General features: G+C 35.6%; 1 protein-coding gene across 1 annotated transcript; it reads right to left on the bottom strand.

The window, feature by feature from the left end:
* Positions 1–992: 992 nt before the first annotated feature.
* On the bottom strand, positions 993–13,537 carry DYDC1 (DPY30 domain containing 1). The gene is made up of 7 exons (XM_044662776.1): positions 13,391–13,537; positions 13,202–13,303; positions 10,020–10,079; positions 6,603–6,656; positions 2,861–2,908; positions 1,962–2,057; positions 993–1,022 (listed from the first exon to the last, which is right to left on the bottom strand). Exons 1-7 carry the CDS (start codon positions 13,535–13,537, stop codon positions 993–995), a joined length of 537 nt encoding a protein of 178 aa, XP_044518711.1.
* Positions 13,538–19,741: the final 6,204 nt, after the last annotated feature.

Below are 19,741 nucleotides of genomic sequence, written 5' to 3'. Positions count from 1 at the left end.
ATACAAACAAAAAAAAATCATCTCATAATTTTGATTCATCACTTTACAGGATCCGAGTTATGTTCTTCATGCTGACATTAAAATCCTAAACCAATATAGCTCCACTAAGCCTTAAAGGTTCTCCAAAATTTCAATTCAAATTGCAAAATTCTCTGGACATAACAAAGGAGCATTTGTACATGGGTTCTTTTTTATTTTTTTTTTTACTTATGCGTCCTGAAGCTTAATCACTACAAACCAAATCCATAGCAAATCACCATCAATCAATCCTACTCCAGAGAGGGGCAATGCTGTCCTGTATTAATGGTATCACCTACAACTACAGTGAAATGTTTTCCAGGTGATATGTTCTCTTCCTCACCTCTCCTTCTCCCTCAAGATAGTATACACAATATGTAGGAAGTCAGTTAAAGTTGTTTTAAAGGAAGTTAGCAAAGAGGATACAAAACAGACAGTTCAAATCCTGCCTCAGACATTTATTAGTTGTGTGATTCTAGGCAAATTACTCTCTCAGCCTCAGTTTCTGTCTGTAAGAAAAAATGGTGAAAATAAAAGCACCTAACTCGAAGGGCAGTGAGAATAAATTTACGTAATACATCTATAATATGTAATATTATATGTATAATATAAGAATAAAGCTAACATAGGTAAAATGCTTTGCATTCTGTAATGCACTGTAAAAATGCTAATATAATTGTTTCAGGCATTTTTGAAATTGATGCATAATTAAATTCTTTTATATCTCCTAACTCTTCTCCTCTTTTAACATTTGTCCAGTTACCTGAGCATCATTTCCTTAACTTTTTCTCATTGCATTCATTCAGAATCTCAGTGATGTTGTGGCTTAAGACTTCTACAGGTTAGCCTAGATACATACCCACCATTAATAATATCATTTCTATAAGAAAACCAGAAACTGACTTGAAATAAGTGTGTAAAGATTTTCTTTATTGAAAAATATAACAAGCAAAAATATGTCTTGCTGATATTCGTTAATCTTCTTTTTCAACATCCAATGCTGCCTAAAAGCAAAATTTAAAAAAGCAAATATTATTCTTCAGCATTATCCAAACTTTGAAAATGTCACAAATCAAACGAAATAGATACTATGTTTAAATAACCTTCTATTTGACTATGTGTTGTTTCAGTTTTGTTTGATTACAATCAATAAAATTCAATAGAATTTTTAAAATAAAATAAAAGGGGGCAGCTAGGTTGTTCAGTGGTTAGAGAGCCAGACCTGGAGATGGGAAATCCTGGGTTCAAATGTGGCCTCAGACATTTCCTACCTGTGGTACCCTGGGCAAGTCACTTGACCCCTATTGCCTAGCCCTTACCACTATTCTGCCTTGGAACCAATACTTAGTAGTGATTCTAAAACAGAAGGTAAGAGACTTTTCAAAAATGAAATAAAAGGTCCACAAAAATCATTTAAATCCTATTGAAGCACAAACTATCATTAGTTTATTAATTTGGCCTAAAATGCTTTGTATATCCACAACCAATAAACATTGGCTTAATTAAATTTTAGACTGACCTCAAGAGCTTTGAGTTTGGTAGAAGTTACTACCAAGTTGTTTGCCTACATTCGAGGTATTAATATGAATTGTCTAAAATTTTGTCGAAGTTTTCACTAATAAAGGACCCGAACCATGCAAATCCAAGAACATCATGAACTATGTAGTACATAGACAAAGTGCTATCCTCTGTATATACATTAACTATCTAAGAGATAGTCGATCACATTTTTTCTAGAAGTGATGGATTTGTGATCTCTGCTCAGTTTCCCCCTTGTGGTCAATGGCATATTTGCAAAATTGGCTTATCTAGCATTCAAGATTCAAAGTCAAGATTTTGTTTCTGTGAAGCTAAGGAGCCCCACAACTCTAAAACATTAAGTACTTTGTTCTAGCCAAAATAAAACATGTTCTTATCAAAAACCCCTTTCTAAAAATACTTACATCAGAAATGGATGGTTCCTCTAATTCTTCAACTCGAGTTAAGTTAGGTGCTCCATATCTGTCACTAATTTCAGCCAGTGTCTTATGTAACCCTTCCTATAATTCAAATAATTCAATTTCAAATTAGAAGTGGCTTTAAAAAAGTTAATCCATTTTGAAATATTTTTATATTACTGAGTGTGTATATATATATTTATAAGTATAAATTTATAGATTTATAAAACTTTAAGGTTCTTAAAGCATTTTAAATCCATTTGATATAGTTAGGATAAAATGACTGCTTATAATTAGAGGAGTATAGAATATTCTAAAGTAATCTTAGGCATTTGAAAATATTTTAAAATGTACATATAACTTCTAATGCTTTTAAAATAATGCTATTAGTATCTCAGAACACTCTGGCTACTTCTAAAAATTAATTATCTTTTTCTCTACCTGATGGCTATAGCACAGTGTTCTAGCGAGAATTTAATAAACAATTGATAGATGAATATTTTCATTAATTTTGAAAGTTAGCTTGAGAGAACATTTGGGACTTGTTAGATTAGACTATAGACAGACACGGGCTACCTTTTTAAGTCCTTATTACCTTAGTTGCCTGATTAAAATAAGATTGGTTAAAATTAATGAATAAGGATTTCCTGATAATTGCCAGTACTCTCTTTCTCCTCTGGTTTTATTTTATTTACTCATTGGTTTAGATGTTGAATTCCCTCCCCTAGCAGCATGTAAGCTTCTTGAGGGCAAGAGCTATTTTGCATTTTGTCTTTGCACCTCAAGCTTCTCATATACTGCCTTCTACATGTTGGGCACTTAATGAACATGTTTTGATGTGTCAATTTACTTTTGCTTTTTAGAATGAATTACGACCTTTTACAAACAATTATTTTTCTCCTTACCACTTCTGCTACATTATCTTCCCCAACATTCTCACTTGCGAACTCTGTCTACAATAATGTTAAAAAAGAAAAAAGTTCAACAAAAACATACATATAAGTTTCTTCTTTTCTTTCCATCATTTTCGAGTGGCTTTACTGAGAGACGGATCACATTGCAACAAGTTATTCCCACAGTAGCATCAGAGTAATTAAACAATAGTTCATTCAAATGCATAGATCTAATTGCCATTTTATAATCAATTTTAATAGAGGCCAACAGGTTAATACTTAAATAGATCTGTAATGTAAGTATTTTCTCCAATGGTACAGATCACAATCATCCTTACCTTCTCATTCAGTACAATTCACATAAGTGTCTGCTCGGAAAGAATCAGCTCAACACATTCCAGAAGCCTTCCTCTAGGTCCTTTCTTACTGTAGTTTGTGTATACGAGACTATTGTAGTTTATGAGTTCTCCAGCAATTATTCCTCATTTTCCCTATATCCAATCATACATTATTTCCTAAACAATGCCTGCTCCATTATTTCTTCCATTTAGCACAGCATTAGTGATTCAACACTGCAAACAATTTTCTTGCCTCCTTTCCTCCTCTGACACTGCCACCACCCTGGTCAGAACCTCTTTATTTCACTCCTAGATTATAGCCATAGTTTACTGATCTCTTCCCTCTAGTCTATCTTCCACTTAGCTGTAAAATTAATCTTCCTCAAGCATAGGTCTAATTATGATTCTTTCTGTTCCATGCACTCTGTTATAGAGAAAATATAGATTAAAGATTTCGTTAGCAGACAGCAGACTTAGCTGGCAAGAGCTTGGAATTCCAAACTTGGAATCATGCCACAGAGGGGACTTGCACACAGTGACTCTGGAGTTGGCAGTTGTTGGCTTTGTAAGCAGCTGTCTGGGTGAGCCTGTGTGGTATTTGAGATCTCAGTACTTTGGATTTGTTCCTTGGACCTTGGACAAGATCTTCAATCAAGAACAGTGAAGTTGCAGGTTGAGACAGGATTTTATCTGTGCTGGTGGATACACAGATTATCCCATCTCCCTGACTTCCCATTTGGATTAAATCTTACTGTGTAACCAGAGTTTCCTGGGACTAGAGACATCTAGAGATCAGCCAAGGACAGCTTCATGAGATACCCTTACCCTTGACAAGTCAGCCCTTGCCATAAGCAATCTGCTGGTAGATTTAGTGTTCAGAGTAGTCATCACCATCCCTCCATCCCCTGATAGTTACCTTCAGACTTAAGTGACAGTTTTTTCTTACTTCCCTTCACTCCTTAACCTAATTTGTAATTAAAACCCTTTTATACATACCTGCCTTGTTCTTCTCCTTTCCCAGACAAACCTGGCATCTGACAACAAGAATCCACTGAGATAACCCCAGGAGCTTCTCCTGGTGGTTTCTCTTTCTCCTCCATTTCAATTCTTCTCCCTACCAAACCACCCTGAGTTGTTTTTCACTGGTTTTGTTATTCTGTTAGTTAACCCACAGAGTTATTTATTCATTTACCAAAGCAACTCCAATTTAAAGAGAGAAAGATTGGGGATGGGGGAGATAACGAGTTTAGTTTTAGGCATGTTGAGTTTACAGTGTCACTGGGACAATCAGTTCAAGATGTTCAACAGGTGGTTGGGAATGCAAGATACCACCAACCTTCCAGTCACCAAGATTTACAATATAAGATCTGGAATCATTCTTCCTGCTGACCCAATCCATGAATATCTATCAACAGTCATATAGGAATTTTTAAAATTATTGTGCTTATCATAATCTCACATTTTAATATCAGTATAGAGTTTTTTCTCTTTTTAAAATTTGGATTATTTATCAATTTTCTTGGTCCTTTCCAAAACTGCTAAAATCCTACCTTCTGCAAGAAATCTTTCTCAGTCCTCCTATATATTATTGCCCTTGCCATAGCTATGTGGCATAGGGGATGGAATGTCAAGCTTGAAGTCAAGAGGATCAGAGTTTAAATCTGATCTTAGGCATCTTCTCATTGTGAGACCCTAGGCAAGTAACTTAACCTCAATTGCCTAGTCTTTTTCATTCCTGTCTTAGACATATTACTAAGACAGAAGACAAAGGTTGGTTTATATATTTGTATGTGTATATAAAACTTAATTCAAGTTATTATATATTATATATAATATGCATATTATATATATTATAAAGGTTATTATTATAATATATAAAACTTCATTCCAGAGATAGTACAGAGAAAGCTTTTCCTTTAATCCCCCCTTTGTATGTCATAGCATGCTAGAAGCACACATCTGGAGCTAGAAGGGTTCTTAGGCTCCCTTTGGGCCAACACTGTCGTTTTCCAGATGAGAAAACTGAGCCTTGATGGCTTGTCCAAGATCAAACAGATAGTGAATTATCCGGACAAGGACTGGAACTCAGATCCTTTAACTACAGATCCATATCTGATCTGTCTTTTTCTTTGTATACTAAAGGAATTATTTCTAATCAGTGTTGTCCTGATTGAGTAAATGTTAAACTTCTTCATAGGGATATATAAATCAATGCCAAATGTTTTTTTGCTTTTTTTTTTAACTTTGGGGGAATTTTCTTGAAAAATGTCCTAGAACTCAAAATTCTTTGCTTTTTAAAAATTTTCCAGAAAGTCTGTTTTAGTGGGTATTTTGACCTACTCCCAGTTTGTCACCTTAAGAGATTTTCATATGTCTTTTCATTTTAGTTTTTTTCTAAGACTAAGTTTTAAATTTGTTTTTCCACTTTCTCTGTTACATGCAAATCTATTTTCAGTTGCAGCAATATTGTGCTCATTTGGGGGGGATTTTTCATTTTCAATTTAGAAGCAGTTTCTCTGTTAATCATTTAAAGTGCTTAATTGTACCTCATTAGCTACTACCCTTACCACTGATAGCTTATTCTTAATAAAAATAAAAAGCTTATTCTTAATCAAAAATAGAATTTAAAGATAATACAAAGGCATATTTTATAAGAATAGACTTTAAATTGTCCAACCATGCTGGAGGGTAATTTGGAATTATGCCCAAAGAGTTTTAAAAGAATACTTACCCTTCCAAACCACTGCTGGATTTGTACCCCAAAGAGATAATAAGGAAGAACACTTGTACAAAAATATTTATAGCTGCACTTTTTGTGGTGGTGAAAAATTGGAAAATGAGGGAAAACCCTTCAATTGGGGAATGGTTGAACAAATTATGGTATATGACAGTGATGGAATATTATTTTGCTGAAAGGAATAATGAATTGGAGGAATTTCATGTGAACTGGAAAGACCTCTGGCAAAAGGAGCAGAACCAGGAGAACACTGAACACAGAGCCTGTACATTATGGAACAATTGAATGTAACAGACTTTTCTATTAGCAGCAATGCAATGACCCAGGACAATTCAGAGGAATTTATGAGAAAGAACGCTATCCACATCCAGAGAAAGAACTGTGGGAACAGAAATGCAGAAGAAAAACATATGATCGATCACATAGCTCGATATGGATATGATTAGGGTTTTGATGTTAGAAAATCACTCTACTGCAAATATGAATAACATGGAAATAGGTTTTTCATGATACATGTATAACCCAGGGGAATTGCTTGTCAGCTTCGGGAGCAGGGAGGAAAGAAGTGGGGGAATCATGAATCATGGAACCATGAAAAAATTTTCTAAATAAAAAAAGGGGAAAAAAAAGAATAGACTTTATATGTAATTAAAATAAACATAAAGCACTGTATAAATACCTTCCCTAACTCTTCTAATATCAACTTTTCTTTCCTTTGCATTTCATGCCGAGCCTAGATAAAAATACAAAAATGCATACATTAAATTAGACTAAAAAGAACTTCTACAGATCACCTTTATTACTAAGATCATCGGGGGTAATAAATTCACATGTGTCTACCTAAATTAGAGAAAAATTGCATATGGTATCTATTGACATTTTTATGTTCTCTATCTTATTCTTCAGAGTATTTGCTGTTTTATTATTTCCTTTCAATCAGATGGCATCCTTCACTTCTGGCTTCAGTTCATTCCAATCATCAACTGATATTCTAACTAGCCATTTTTCATCCATTTTCTTTTTCTCCTGTGTGAATAATTGGGTCCAATTCTTTTGATAGATTATAGATTTAAGAGGTTATGAAATATTTCAAAACTAGTTATAATTAGCAAGTCATCCACAAAAATAAGTAATGGCAGATCTCAGTCTATATGGAATTTAACTTCATTTTGAACTCTGCACTGGATATCTCCCCATTAAAGTAGCAAAAACCTTTAGCACCTGGTTCCCTGATTTATTTCTTTATCTGATATGAATAATCAATGGGTTGTAAAAGAAATTGTTTTGTGCATATTTAAAGAAATAGTATGTGAGTTTACCTATGCGAGGGAGATACCTCATTAGAGAAGAGTCTTTAAGGTGGTTCATAGCTTTATGGATTCCAATGCTTTTGTTATGGTGAAAACAAGCAATAAGCAGAGGGACCTAGTATTCTTTGTACCTTTCAATCAATTGTGTGATTACAATGATGTGAGTCCAAACTGTGTCAACTCCAGTGTATATCTCTTCTGAGTATACTTGGTCTTGTTCAGTTCTTTTTCTCATCATACTTTCCTATTGTGCTATTTGTATTTCCCTCACAGTACATCTAGGATTGCAATATTAGACTGAAAGCAGATGTGATAGTGCCACATGATTAAGAAAATACCTATCCAATCACCCTAATGCAAATATTAATAATATAGAAATAGGCTCTGAACAATGATACATGTAAAACCCAGTGGAATTGCTCAGTGGCCACGGAAGTGGGGTGGGAGGAGAGGAGGGAAAGAACATGAATCATGTAACCATGGAAAAATATTCTGAATTAATTAATTAAATAAAATTTTCAGATAAAAAAAGAAAATACTCTCACTATTGAAATACCAACAAATCTGTTCCATTTTTGTCTATTGTCCTTTCAGTTCTATCCTTAAAAGATTCTTAAGATTTTCTTGCTTAATTAGGTCTTATGTCAAGCTTTCCGTCATCTTGATTTTTTCTTCCATTACTTCTCACTTTTATATGACAAATCTCAATTTTCCAACACTCTTCTCTATAAGATTAGGCAAATAAATTTATATTCAAAACCCCTGTTGCCCTTGACATGTCTTTGCACTTGACAAGATCAAGTGTCCTAGTTGGGGTGGTTTTTAGATTCCATGTTATGACAGTTAAACCTGGGAAAATTGTAATAGTTTTTGTTGATGTCTTTTTATTTTATCAATATCCTATTTTTTTCAGCATCATTTCCACTCATTTGAATAGGACAATCTGAATATGTTTTTAACTGCTAGCCATATCTCCTCATATTACCTGTGTGACTTTGAACAAGTTACTTAAAGTTTTAATGGGTAAAAGAAAATGAAGAAGGTAGACACAATGGCATCTAAAATCCCTTTCCAGCTCTAAATGTATATTTCCAAAAAATCTTCTCATTTGAAATTCATTTAATCTTGCCTCTAGCAAGCTCATGGTATGCTTATATAGAAAGCTAATTCAAAAATTACTTCCATATTAGTAATCAGTCATTTCCTATTAAAAGACATAATTACATTTTTGTGATGTTATTTGGCACTCACTATATCCAATAAACAAGATTCTATTTCTTTTTAAGTCCTTACCTTCCATCTTAGAGTCAATACTGTATATCAGTTCCAAGGGAGAAGAGCAGTAAGGTGATGGAGGTTAAGTGACTTGCCCAGGGTCATACAGCTAAGAAATGTCTGTGGCCAAATTTGAACCCAGTATTTCCTGTCTCTCGGCCTGGCTCTCAGTCCACCTAGCCGCCCCCTATATGATTCTATTCTTAGTTTACAAGCTCTTGATTTTGTGTTTGTTTCTTCACATTTCATCAAATTCTCCAAAGCTCACTTCTGCACTGAAGACACTAAGTATTAAAGTATATATTGATTAAAACTGGAAGCTTTTATGTCCTGCCAAAGGAAAATGTTCCTCTACCTCTTTATTTCCTACATATAAGTTACAATGTTGTTTTGCTTATATTCATCATGAATGCTACAGTATGAGGATGGACTTTTTTTTTAAATCCAGATCTATGGTTTCATCAGCAGAGGGAGTACCTGGTGAGGAATCTTCCTCTATCGATGCAAATTCACAATTATTCTGAAGTTTAAAATCCTAGAAAGTTGCTTGAGGTATTGAAAGGTTAAATGACTTGCCCAGTCACACATCCAGGATGTGTCTGCAACAGACTTTCAACTCAGGTATTCCTAACTCTCAACATAAGAGTGTATATTGTTGCTAAATTATTTTCAGTGGTGTCTGATTCTTCATTACTCCATCTGGGGTTTTATTGGCCAAGACACCGGAGTGGTTTGCCATTTCCTTCTCTGGCTCATTTTTACAGATGAGGAGCTAAGACAAACATAATTAAATAACTTGCCCAGGGTCACACAGCTAGTAAGTCTCTGAAGCAAGTTTTAAAGGCAGAATCTTCCTGACTCCAAGACTTAGCACTCTATTCACCCTGACCCCTAGCTATATAAAGGTATGTAGTATTTTGAAAAATAAAAGCTGTTTCAGAGAAAGATGGGCCACTAATCTATCTGTGGAAGGACCAATACCTGTTTTATATAAATTGGGCTGGTCTTTAAAAAGGGGAACTTCCTTGTTACCTGAGACATAAACATCCTAGCCAGGGGAAGTTAATGCTTGCCTCTTGCTGCTTTCTAGGGTGTACAGGGTGTACAGAATCTGCAGGAGCAGATTAGGATGTTTTAACATATATTTTTGAATGCATTCTCTTAATCTCTTATTTAACCAATTGGCTTTTAATTGTAGTTTTTGTATTCTGTGAGTGTTTATTGCATTTTAAAAACCTTAAACCTGCTTTAGGCTTGCTCTGCAATATTACCTGTAATAAAACATTGATAAAAAGATTTAAATTACTATTATTATGACTTGTATTTCTATCAATTTTCATTTCCAACCTGGAGTCAAAACCAAGTTATTTTCTTAATGTTTAATAGCAACCATTATTTCTACCAACTCATTGTTGATTCAAAAGAATAATTAAGCATGCAATTTAGGGAAAGTATTTAAAGATAATGTAACGGTAGTAAGTTAAAATAGATTTCATCAAACTTAAGTGTACCTTCTCTGCCTCTTCAAGTCTCAACCTCTCTTTTTCTTGCATTTCCAGCTCTAGACGTTGCTACATACAACATTAAGTAAATGCGTAAATTAAATTAGAATAATATAAACTACTACAGATCAATTTTTCTATTCTTAAATTTCCCAGGAGAAATAAAATCATATGTACCCACTTACATTTAAGAAACAAGCAAAAATATTTAATAAAAAGCTTAAATATCTACCATGAATAAAAATTGTGAGTAAATTTCTTTTATAATTAAATATCTACAGTTTGTAAAAAATTAAGTTATTTTTTCTTTTAGCCATGAAGTTACCAGGTATAAGATTTCAAGCACTCAAATTACAAAAACTTTCCCAAGCTAAAGAGAAGCCCTCATATAGACAACCTCTTGATCATTAAGGTAACAGAATGAAAATCTTAAGTATAGTCTTTCAAGTAAATTAAGCATAAATAGGCTTCCATTTCACCAGCTATCCTTTGACACAAAAGCTTTTTTTTAATTTCAAAAATGCCTATCAATTGATTTAGACCTTACTACTATCCTTAGTTAAGTCATTTGCATAGAATATTGATCAGGACTCTGGCTCAATTAGGACAAAGAGCAGCATCCTAAATTTGTGCCCTACTAATCAAATGCTGTGCCTACTCCAGGGCTGGATCTCTTCTGTAGTCGGAGAAACTTAGCTGCTAAAGTAATAATAATCATAATAACAACACATAAAGCAATAATGACAATGATGGCTAGCACTTATAGAGCATTTTAAGGTTTGCTAAAAGCTTTTGGTAGTTAACCCTATTGGTAACAAGCCTTTGTGTTTTCTGTCTCTTTGTCTCTCTGTCTCTCTCTCCTCTCTTCTCTTTCTCTCCTCTATCTCTCTCACTGTCTCTGTCTCTCCATTATAATCCCAGTCTAGTATAATACTTTATAGACCAGTGATTCCCAAAGTGGGGTGCTGCAGTGATCCAGGAAAGCTGTGATGGCCACACTTTTTTGTATTACATTCTATTTTGAGTTCAATAAATTGTTTCATAATTTCCAGGGGGTGCCAAGTTATATTTTTTCTGGAAAGGGGGCGGTAGACCAAAAAAGTTTGGGAAACACTGTTGAATTGAATTGAATTGAATGTTACCTCATTACATTCCTTTAATTGATACCCCAGCCTTATACCACCTGCCCTATGAAAGAAAAATGCTTCACCACCACTGAGTCAGACCAAGTTGTTAATGAGAATGGGTCAGGAATTAAATATCCTTCTTATTTTAGCTTTAATTTAAAAAATACAAATAATTTTAAATCGTTAGAGAGAAAATTTCTCACAGCAAGATCAAAGAGCTTATAATTCACCTCACAGATTCTCTTAGTCGTGGTCTGTGAAGCCACAAACCACTGCTTTTTATGTCCTCCACACTTTCCCTTGATTTTCAGAGAAACAATGAAAAGTTCTGGCCAAAATGGATCTCCTATATTTTTTCATATCAGTTATTGATAATCTTCAAAAGAGTATCATCAAGATTTTAGAAAAACCTGGAAAGATTTACATGAACTGATGAAGAGGGAAGTGAGCAGAATCAGAATACTGTACATGGTAACAGCAAAACAATGTGAATGACTTAGCTAATCTCAGCAATACAGAGATCCAAGAAAATCCCAAAGAATGCATGATGAAAAATGCTATCAACCTCCAGAGGAAGAATTGATGGAGTCCAAATACAGACCAAAAGCATACTGGATTTCACTTTCTTCATTTTTTTTTTGTTTTATTTTTTTTTAAACCCTTGTACTTCAGTGTATTATCTCATAGGTGGAAGATTGGTAAGGGTGGGCAATGGGGGGTCAAGTGACTTGCCCAGGGTCACACAGCTGGGAAGTGGCTGAGGCAGGATTTGAACCTAGGACCTCCTGTCTCTAGGCCTGATTCTCACTCCACTGAGCTACCCAGCTGCCCCCTTTTTGTTTTATTTTGTTCAAGTTTTCTTCCACAAAATAACTAATATGGAAAAATGTTTTACATGATTGCATATATATAAAATCTATATCAGGTTGTTTATCATCTCAGGCAGGGAGGAGGGGAAAGGAAAGAAGAAGGGAGAGAATTTGGAATTTAAAAAAATTTTTAAACAAATATTTAAAATTGATTTTTCATATAATTGTTGGGAAAAATTAATTTTTTAAGTATTATCAGGTAGCCAAAACGATATTCTAAAGAGACTATTAGGGCCCTTTTGGATACCTGCACAGTTCTATTTACTGATTCGGTTATAATCTTAGCACTAATTGTCAACATTTACTAACCTCGAAGAGCTTTTTCATGGCAAAGGTATTTAGAAAGGATTTCTGAGAAATTCCTAAACCTTCCTCTCAATTTATTCTTCTAAAAATTTCTTTTTTTTTCTTCTAAAAATTTCTATATTAGCTAAGAAACAACTACAAAAAAGGAGGAAGGAGCTCAAGCCTACTGGGCATTACTTACACATTCTTATTCAAAGTTTACAAAATGGCCATGATGGGACCATTGCTCCCCATGCTATCTGAGAGGGGTAAAACAAGACAGGAAGGCAGGGAAGGGGACAAGAAGCAAAATTTAAGACTAAGTAATAATGATAACAATAGTTAATTAACATTTATATAATGCTTTTAAAGATATATTATCTCTTTTGAGTCTTACAATAACTCTTTGAGATAGGTGGTACTATCCAGTAAATAGAGAAAGAAAGAAATGGAGATGGTTCATACAGAAAAACACAAAGATAAGGGCCTATAATGGAAATAGTAGAGAAGAATGCAGTTGGGAACACTTGAGCTTCTGAGAACTACCTGCTCATAATACTAAAATGCCTCCTTTTTAAGTTTGGGGACTTTCCCCCGCTTTTCCTGTATTCTTTTTCAGGATGGCTGAACAGAATCAATTCCCTAGCACTACTCAGAGATGACTTAGACAGACAGATGGATGGAGAGAAGGATGGATGAACAGATAGACCAGAGAAAAAGACAGACAGACATTAACATCATCTCACAAGTTTAACAAAAATTAATAAACATCCAGTAAGAATACACCAGAAACTATTTCTAAGACTAATCATTCTCCAAAATTTAAGTTTAACCCACAGAGAGTCAAAACACAAAATGCTCTCCCCCAAAAAAAGTCTGGTTTTATTCCTAAATGATTAATCCATCATACCTGCTGAAGTAACAATTCCTCTTGTTTCAGCCGTTCCAACATTTCCTGCTCAAGTCTAGCTAATTCTTGTGCATGCTCCAACTCAGCCTGCTCCAATTGCCTCTAGTATTGTATTAAAAAAATTGTATAAGTGGATAAAAATACACTAATCGGACATCTAAATGGGTTAGTTCCTTCCTTAATACTCACCGCTTCTTCCAGGTCCAAATTTTGCTTATATTTGTAGATCCAGAATGCTATGTATTCTATTGGGTCTAATGGTCGAAATTTTGCCACTTCTGCAAGGGCTTGACTCAGGCATCTGCCTAGGCATCTTTTAAGGTATCTGGACTCCATTTGTACCTAGTGAAAACTGCTGTATAAATAAATATGTTGTATCAGTGCTAATTAACTATTTCACCTGAGGCAACACACTGTAATATGTATAGTCACATACAATGTACTGTGAATAGTAAATGTGAAGATTTCACCAAATAATTCACAGGATGGTTAAAGAAAGGCAAAGGTAGAAATAAGCATGCAATGAAGAAAATCTGTTAGGGGCAAGAAAAGTGATTACTATTCAAAGACCATCCATCATAGATACTTGTGGGACCAAGAGTGTTTCATATATAAGGGAATAGAATCTTCCAGCAGTCAGGTCTTAGAGGAATAGAGGACCCTAGGAACCCCTTGGTTTCCTCTGTATCTAAAGTCAATACATCAGTGGGCTATAATTAAATTCAGTCAATTGTATATAAATTAATTTGCCGGGGGACTATGATCTAAAAGGACTGAAAAAAGTATGATCTAAAGGATACTGATAGTCCAAAAGTTATCTTCAAGGCTTAAAGCCCCAGAAAGTATCTTCCTTATAGGCTCTCCATAGTTCTACAACTCCCCCAAATCATTTCTCTATCTTTCACTATAAAGAAGATATATTATCTGAAAGAAGTAACACATGAAGTCTTTAACAACCATTAAGAATTTCATTTAGTGGAAAGAACACTAAATTTGGAATCAGAAGACCTTAGTCTGAATACTAGTTTGAGTACTTAGTACCTGACTGACCCTGAGTAAATCACCCAATCTTTCTCATTTCTGAATGAGAGACTAAAATGGATGATTTAAAAGAAATCTTTTTTTTGCTGCAAATTTTGCAATCTCATTAACACATCTGCATTAAAATGGCATATTGATCAACTGATAAACATTTATAAAGAACCTACTATGTGACAGGAATTGTACGAAATACTGGAATTACAAAGAAAAATTAAAAAATAGTCCCAAGGACCTCACAGTCTTGATGGAGCCAACATGCAAACAACTATATAGGCTAAAGATAGGATAATCTGGAAATAATTAACAGAGAGAAAGCATTAGAATTAAAGGAGATTGGGGGGGAAGGGGGAAAGCTTCCTGTAACAGGTGAGATTTTAGTTGAGACTTGAAGAAAGCCAAGAAATGGAGATGAAAAGAAAGAATATTCCAGGTATGGGGGACAATCAGTGAAAATGCCTAGAGTCAGGAGATGGAGTTTCTTATTCAAGGAATAACAAGGAAGTCACTATCATTGGATCATAAGAGGGGGAACAGGGAGAACTATAAAGTGCAAGAAAACTGAAAAGGAGTGGGGAGGGACATAGGTTATGAAAGACTTTGAACACCAAATAGATGATTTTATATTTGATCCTGGAAGTGATATACTGAATAAGGAGTTAAAAGTTGCCACTAGGTTGTGAGTGAGAATAACTGAGAGGATGTTAATGCTCTGAGCTATACTATGTAAGTTAGGAAGAAGGGAGGGTTTGAGGATAAAGATAATGAGTTCAGTTTTTAGACATGTTAAATATAAGTTGTTTGTTTAGGCCATCAGTTAGCAGGATCCTAATGAAATGACTCATCACTGGGATTAGAATCTTTCATTGTGAAATCAGAAATGATAATACCAAGAAGGCAGTACTAGATTGAGTGGCAAAACTGAGAACCAAGTGGTCATGGGAAAATAATGACCATAGTTTAAAAAAAGGTATAAGAGCAAAAGAAAAAGAAAAAGCATCAGGAGTCAATAGCCTGATGTTATAATCTGTACATTGCTACTAGTTCCTGTGTAACTAGGAAATCAATTAACTTTTGTGGGAAAACAGGATAATGGTCTTCAAATGTTTAAGAATTCTTTGGTAAAAGAGGAAATAGATACACTGTGTTGCTCCAAAAAGAAAATCCTAACAATAGGTGCAAATAGCTTCAGTAAGCAAATCACAGACCAATATAAAGAAAAATGAACAGCTTTCATACAGTGGTACATCTGGCTTAGGTGGGCAAGCCCCTTAGAACACTGGTTTCCAAAGTTTTTGTTTAAAAAAAAAAGCTGCCACATTTCATTTTTAAAACCCTGTAACTAATTTACTTATTTCATATTTCATTTAAATAAAATTGTTAAAACTTAACCTTTTAAAATGCAAACAAATCTTAAACATACAATAATCTAATGGAAATACTTGGTTAAAATTCTTTGTAATTTTCCTATTTTTATCTTATAAAGTAAAAAAAGCATGGCTCCTATAAGATGGGAAGATTGCATCGGAGTCAGAATGACTTATAGAATCATGTGTAAGACCAGGCAAGTCACTTGCTGTTCAGTGCCCTATATACAAGACTAGACCAAAATAATACTCACAATAATACTATTATTCATATGATAAGGTTTGTTTTTCAGGGTAATGTTTCTCAAAATGTGGTGTCATTGATGATAGTAATAGAAAGATTCTTTTTCAATCACTAATTAAAATCAATATTTTGTCTTTAGTTATAACAGACAATCCTATTTCACACAAGATGTTATAAACACTAGTAACAAATTTCACCTTGATTACCACAAAAATTCACCTATAGCCAAATTAATAAATTTTCAGGGGCAAATGCTGCTTTCACTGTTAATAGAAGCCACAAAGGGTTTTTATTAACCTTTTTTGTTAAGACAAAATAAGAACAAATGTATTATATTTGTAGATGGGTTCCTTATGCATTCTTAATTAGAAATAGGAAGATCTTTAAAATTAGTTGATTTTATAGATTTTATATATATAGGTCTTGTCCCATTATCTAGGAAATTACTGGTTTCTATGGCTCTGGAGCTGCCCTATTGGCCCTCCTGTATTAAAGTAAATTTGAGAAGAGTTGGATTAGTTGCCTCTAAATTGCCTTTCAGCTCTAAATCTATATGATCCTATACTCCTCTGTCAATAAAGTCCCCATGCCTGGCAATTGAAATGGTATTGGAATGCCCAGACAATTGGGGATTTGGACAATGGGTACAATAAATTAGGTCAGATCAGGAAGCCTCTGAATATTGTTTTAAAGTTGTGGGGGGTGTTGCTATTGCTTGATTTTTATTTTGGAATTTTTTTGTTTTTTCTTTTGTTTGTTTTTAAAAATGTAAAACTTCTTTCCTTTCAGGAGGAGGAAGAATACTAGATAGCCAGTGATGAGGCTCTTAAGAGAGCTATGAGAAAAACAATGAGGAATTCCACATACACTTCAAATCCTCACTTACTAGGCCATCCCTCTAAAAATACCTCAGGGTAGAGTAATTGTTCTAAAGCTCAAATATTCTTCATTAGCAAAATAAGACATGCTTAAGAAGATGTGCTCAATTCATTTACCAACCAATATTTCCTCCTCTCCTAGGAATGAGGTGAAACCTAGACAATACCTTGCAAGGTCTAAGAAAATCCTAAAGCACCATCACATTCATATTTTACTATAGAATAATTACTGCCCCAAATACTAGGTACCACAATTAAATGTATGCACCATGGTGACCTAAAGACTAGGACGGTGATGGCAAACCTATGACACGCGTGCTGACACACATAGCCATTTTTTATGACACATGGCCGCATGCCAAGGATGAAACATTTGCTGTAGTGTAGTGTAGACACTCTGTGCACCATAGATGACAATTCTACCTATATTAATCTACCTATTTTGGTTTATTAAATACAGTTACATATTACAATTATACATTTTTGTTATTTAAAATATAAATATCACGAAATTATGGGTTTTTTTCTTGAAGTCACACACTACCCGAGTTATGCTCGGTTTTTTGGCTAATTTTGACACACCAAGCTCAAAAGGTTGCCCATCGCTGGACTAGGATAATCCACAAATTATAAAAAACACTCTACAGCAACAAATCAAGGGTCCAAGTAGCCCTCACCTCTGCTTCCTTCTTAAATAAATCTGCTTTAAGTACTAGCACATCTCCAAGTAAATCTGTCTCCTAAGCACATCAGGAAAACATCAACTGTCAATTTCCTACTATCTTCAATGTTCTCTGGGAAGTACCATTGGTATAGGAAAAACCATATGTGAAGTGGAAGAAGTCCCGTCACCTCCAATCTACATTTCCAGATGGATTTCACATTATTTCCCTTAGGAGGATGTTTCCAGCCAAATGGCACTACCAGCTATTTTCTATTCTCATTCTGCCCTCTCCAGAATCCATGTCCAATCCGATATGCCTGAAATGAACTCCTTCTATATTTCTACCAATACAATCTTTCTTCTCTTTTTAAACCAGGGATTCCTTTCTTGAAGTAGATGGTTCCCCACCCACGCAATGTATTTCAGGGGCTTGGAGAACTTCAATGGGAAAAATATTTGTCAACTATTTCAATAAAGCTGGTATCCTTTGTGATCTCATGTAGTTTATATTTTGTGCATTTAAAACTGTTTTTCTAAAAAAGGATGGCATAAACTTCTCCAGATTGCTTAAAGGGGCTATGCTACAAAAAGAAAAAGTTAAGAACTCCTATTATAGACAAACTTCAGGAATATTCTCTTAACCATCCCTAATTATCAATACCTGTCAAAAATTATTTCTATCTAACTCTTAGTCCTTTTGGTTGTCTTTTCCAAGAAAGGATCTTCCAGAATAGCAGGAGCCCTGTCTTCTTGGTAAGGGTCTGTGTTGGTTGTATTATACCACCATCTAATCTATTTTATTAGAATGTGGATTTCCTGAAGATTGATGAGACAGGATGAAGAAGGATTACTCTATGAGTCAGAGAAAGAGGTTCAAATGTCACTTGCATGACTGTGAGCAAATTATCTCCCCAGTCTTTCCCTCTAGCTCTTCAGATGTAAAATAAAGGAATTAACCTAGAAATTTTTAAGTCCTTTTAAAGTTGAAAATAATCCCATGCCTATACCCCTTTCCATCCTTGAATCCAAAAGCCTAAAATAGTATTCTCCATGCAGGAGGTTCTCAATAATTGTTTGCAAAATTGAACTGTTATCTAGTCTCAGTTTCCCAGTCAGTAAAATGGGAGGAGGGGTGATGGGAAGAAATTACCTCCCAGTTCCCTTCCAACTCCAGGATGCTCTGAATAAAGAGGGAAGACATTTTGGCCCACTAACTTCAATCTGTCCTTGTGGGGTGGGAGAAAAGATTCAGAAAAGGAAAAGGGGAAAGAGAGAAGGGGGGGAAGGAAAGCAGAGGAGAAAGAAGGAAAGAAAAGGGAGAGGGAGAGAAGGAAGGAGTAATGAATGGAGGGGAAGGGAAAAGAGAAGTGGAAAAGGGAGGAAGGAAAGAGTTTGGGAGAGAGGAAGAAAGATTGTGGAAGGTGAAAGCTTGGGAGGAAAAGAAGGGGGTGCAAGAGAGAATGTGGGATATGAGAAGGGAGTATGAAGAAAAGGATGTTGGAAGGAGAAAGGAAAAGGGGGAAGAGAGAGGAAAAAGGAAAGACGGAAAGGGGGAAGGAAGGAGGGAAAGGAGGGTTGAAAGTAGAGAAAAGAAAATGGAAAAGAGAAAAGTAAGGGTATGGATAAAGGAGAGAAGAGGAAGGAGAGAGTAGGAAGGAGGGAAGAGAGAGAGGGGAAGAAGGAGAAGGTAAGAGAAGAAGGCAGGATGGAAGAGAAGAAATAAGAGGGTAGAAAGGGAGGGAGGGGTAACCCAAAGATAAAAGACCAGAGAGTAGGTCCCTTAGGCTCAGTCCTTTCACTTCGGAAATGGGGAAACTGAAGGCCAGAGTTTAACTCCCTCATTTTACAGATGAGGTTAAGAGTCTTGCCCCAGCTCACACAGACTGGAAGACAACCCTCCCCAGCTCGTTCCCAGCACGAGGTCCCGGCCCCAGAGGGCTCTGGGGCGAGGGTGCACTTGCAATCAGCAGCTCCTCTAGCAAGGTCCTCTCCTCCCTCCCCACGCCCATGCCCAGCCGAGAACTCAGCGTCGCGCCCCACCCCCCACCCCCGCGCCAGCACCAGCACCAGCACCAGCACCAGCACCCACTCCCTGCCACACAACCCGGAGACCGACTATGGCGGTAGCAGTCCGAGAATCCCGTCTTCTCCGCCCTCCCGGGAGGCAAGTGTTCCCAAGCCCAGCGCCAGCGCGAATTTACTGCGCGAGACAGCGTCTCTTCCTTCGCTAGGTAACCGAGGCTGGCGCGTGCGCTCTGGGGCAGGGTTACGGGGGGAGGGAGGAGGAGGGGAGAATTGAAAAGGGGGAGTTGGAATGAGGAGGGGGAGGAGTGAAAAGATTTCGGGCGG

Source organism: Gracilinanus agilis, chromosome 2 (assembly GCF_016433145.1).
Source record: "Gracilinanus agilis isolate LMUSP501 chromosome 2, AgileGrace, whole genome shotgun sequence".
In the NCBI taxonomy this organism is placed as follows: Eukaryota; Metazoa; Chordata; class Mammalia; order Didelphimorphia; family Didelphidae; genus Gracilinanus; species Gracilinanus agilis.
Note: the sequence above shows the minus strand (reverse complement) of the source record. Positions and strands in the feature narration are given on the sequence as shown.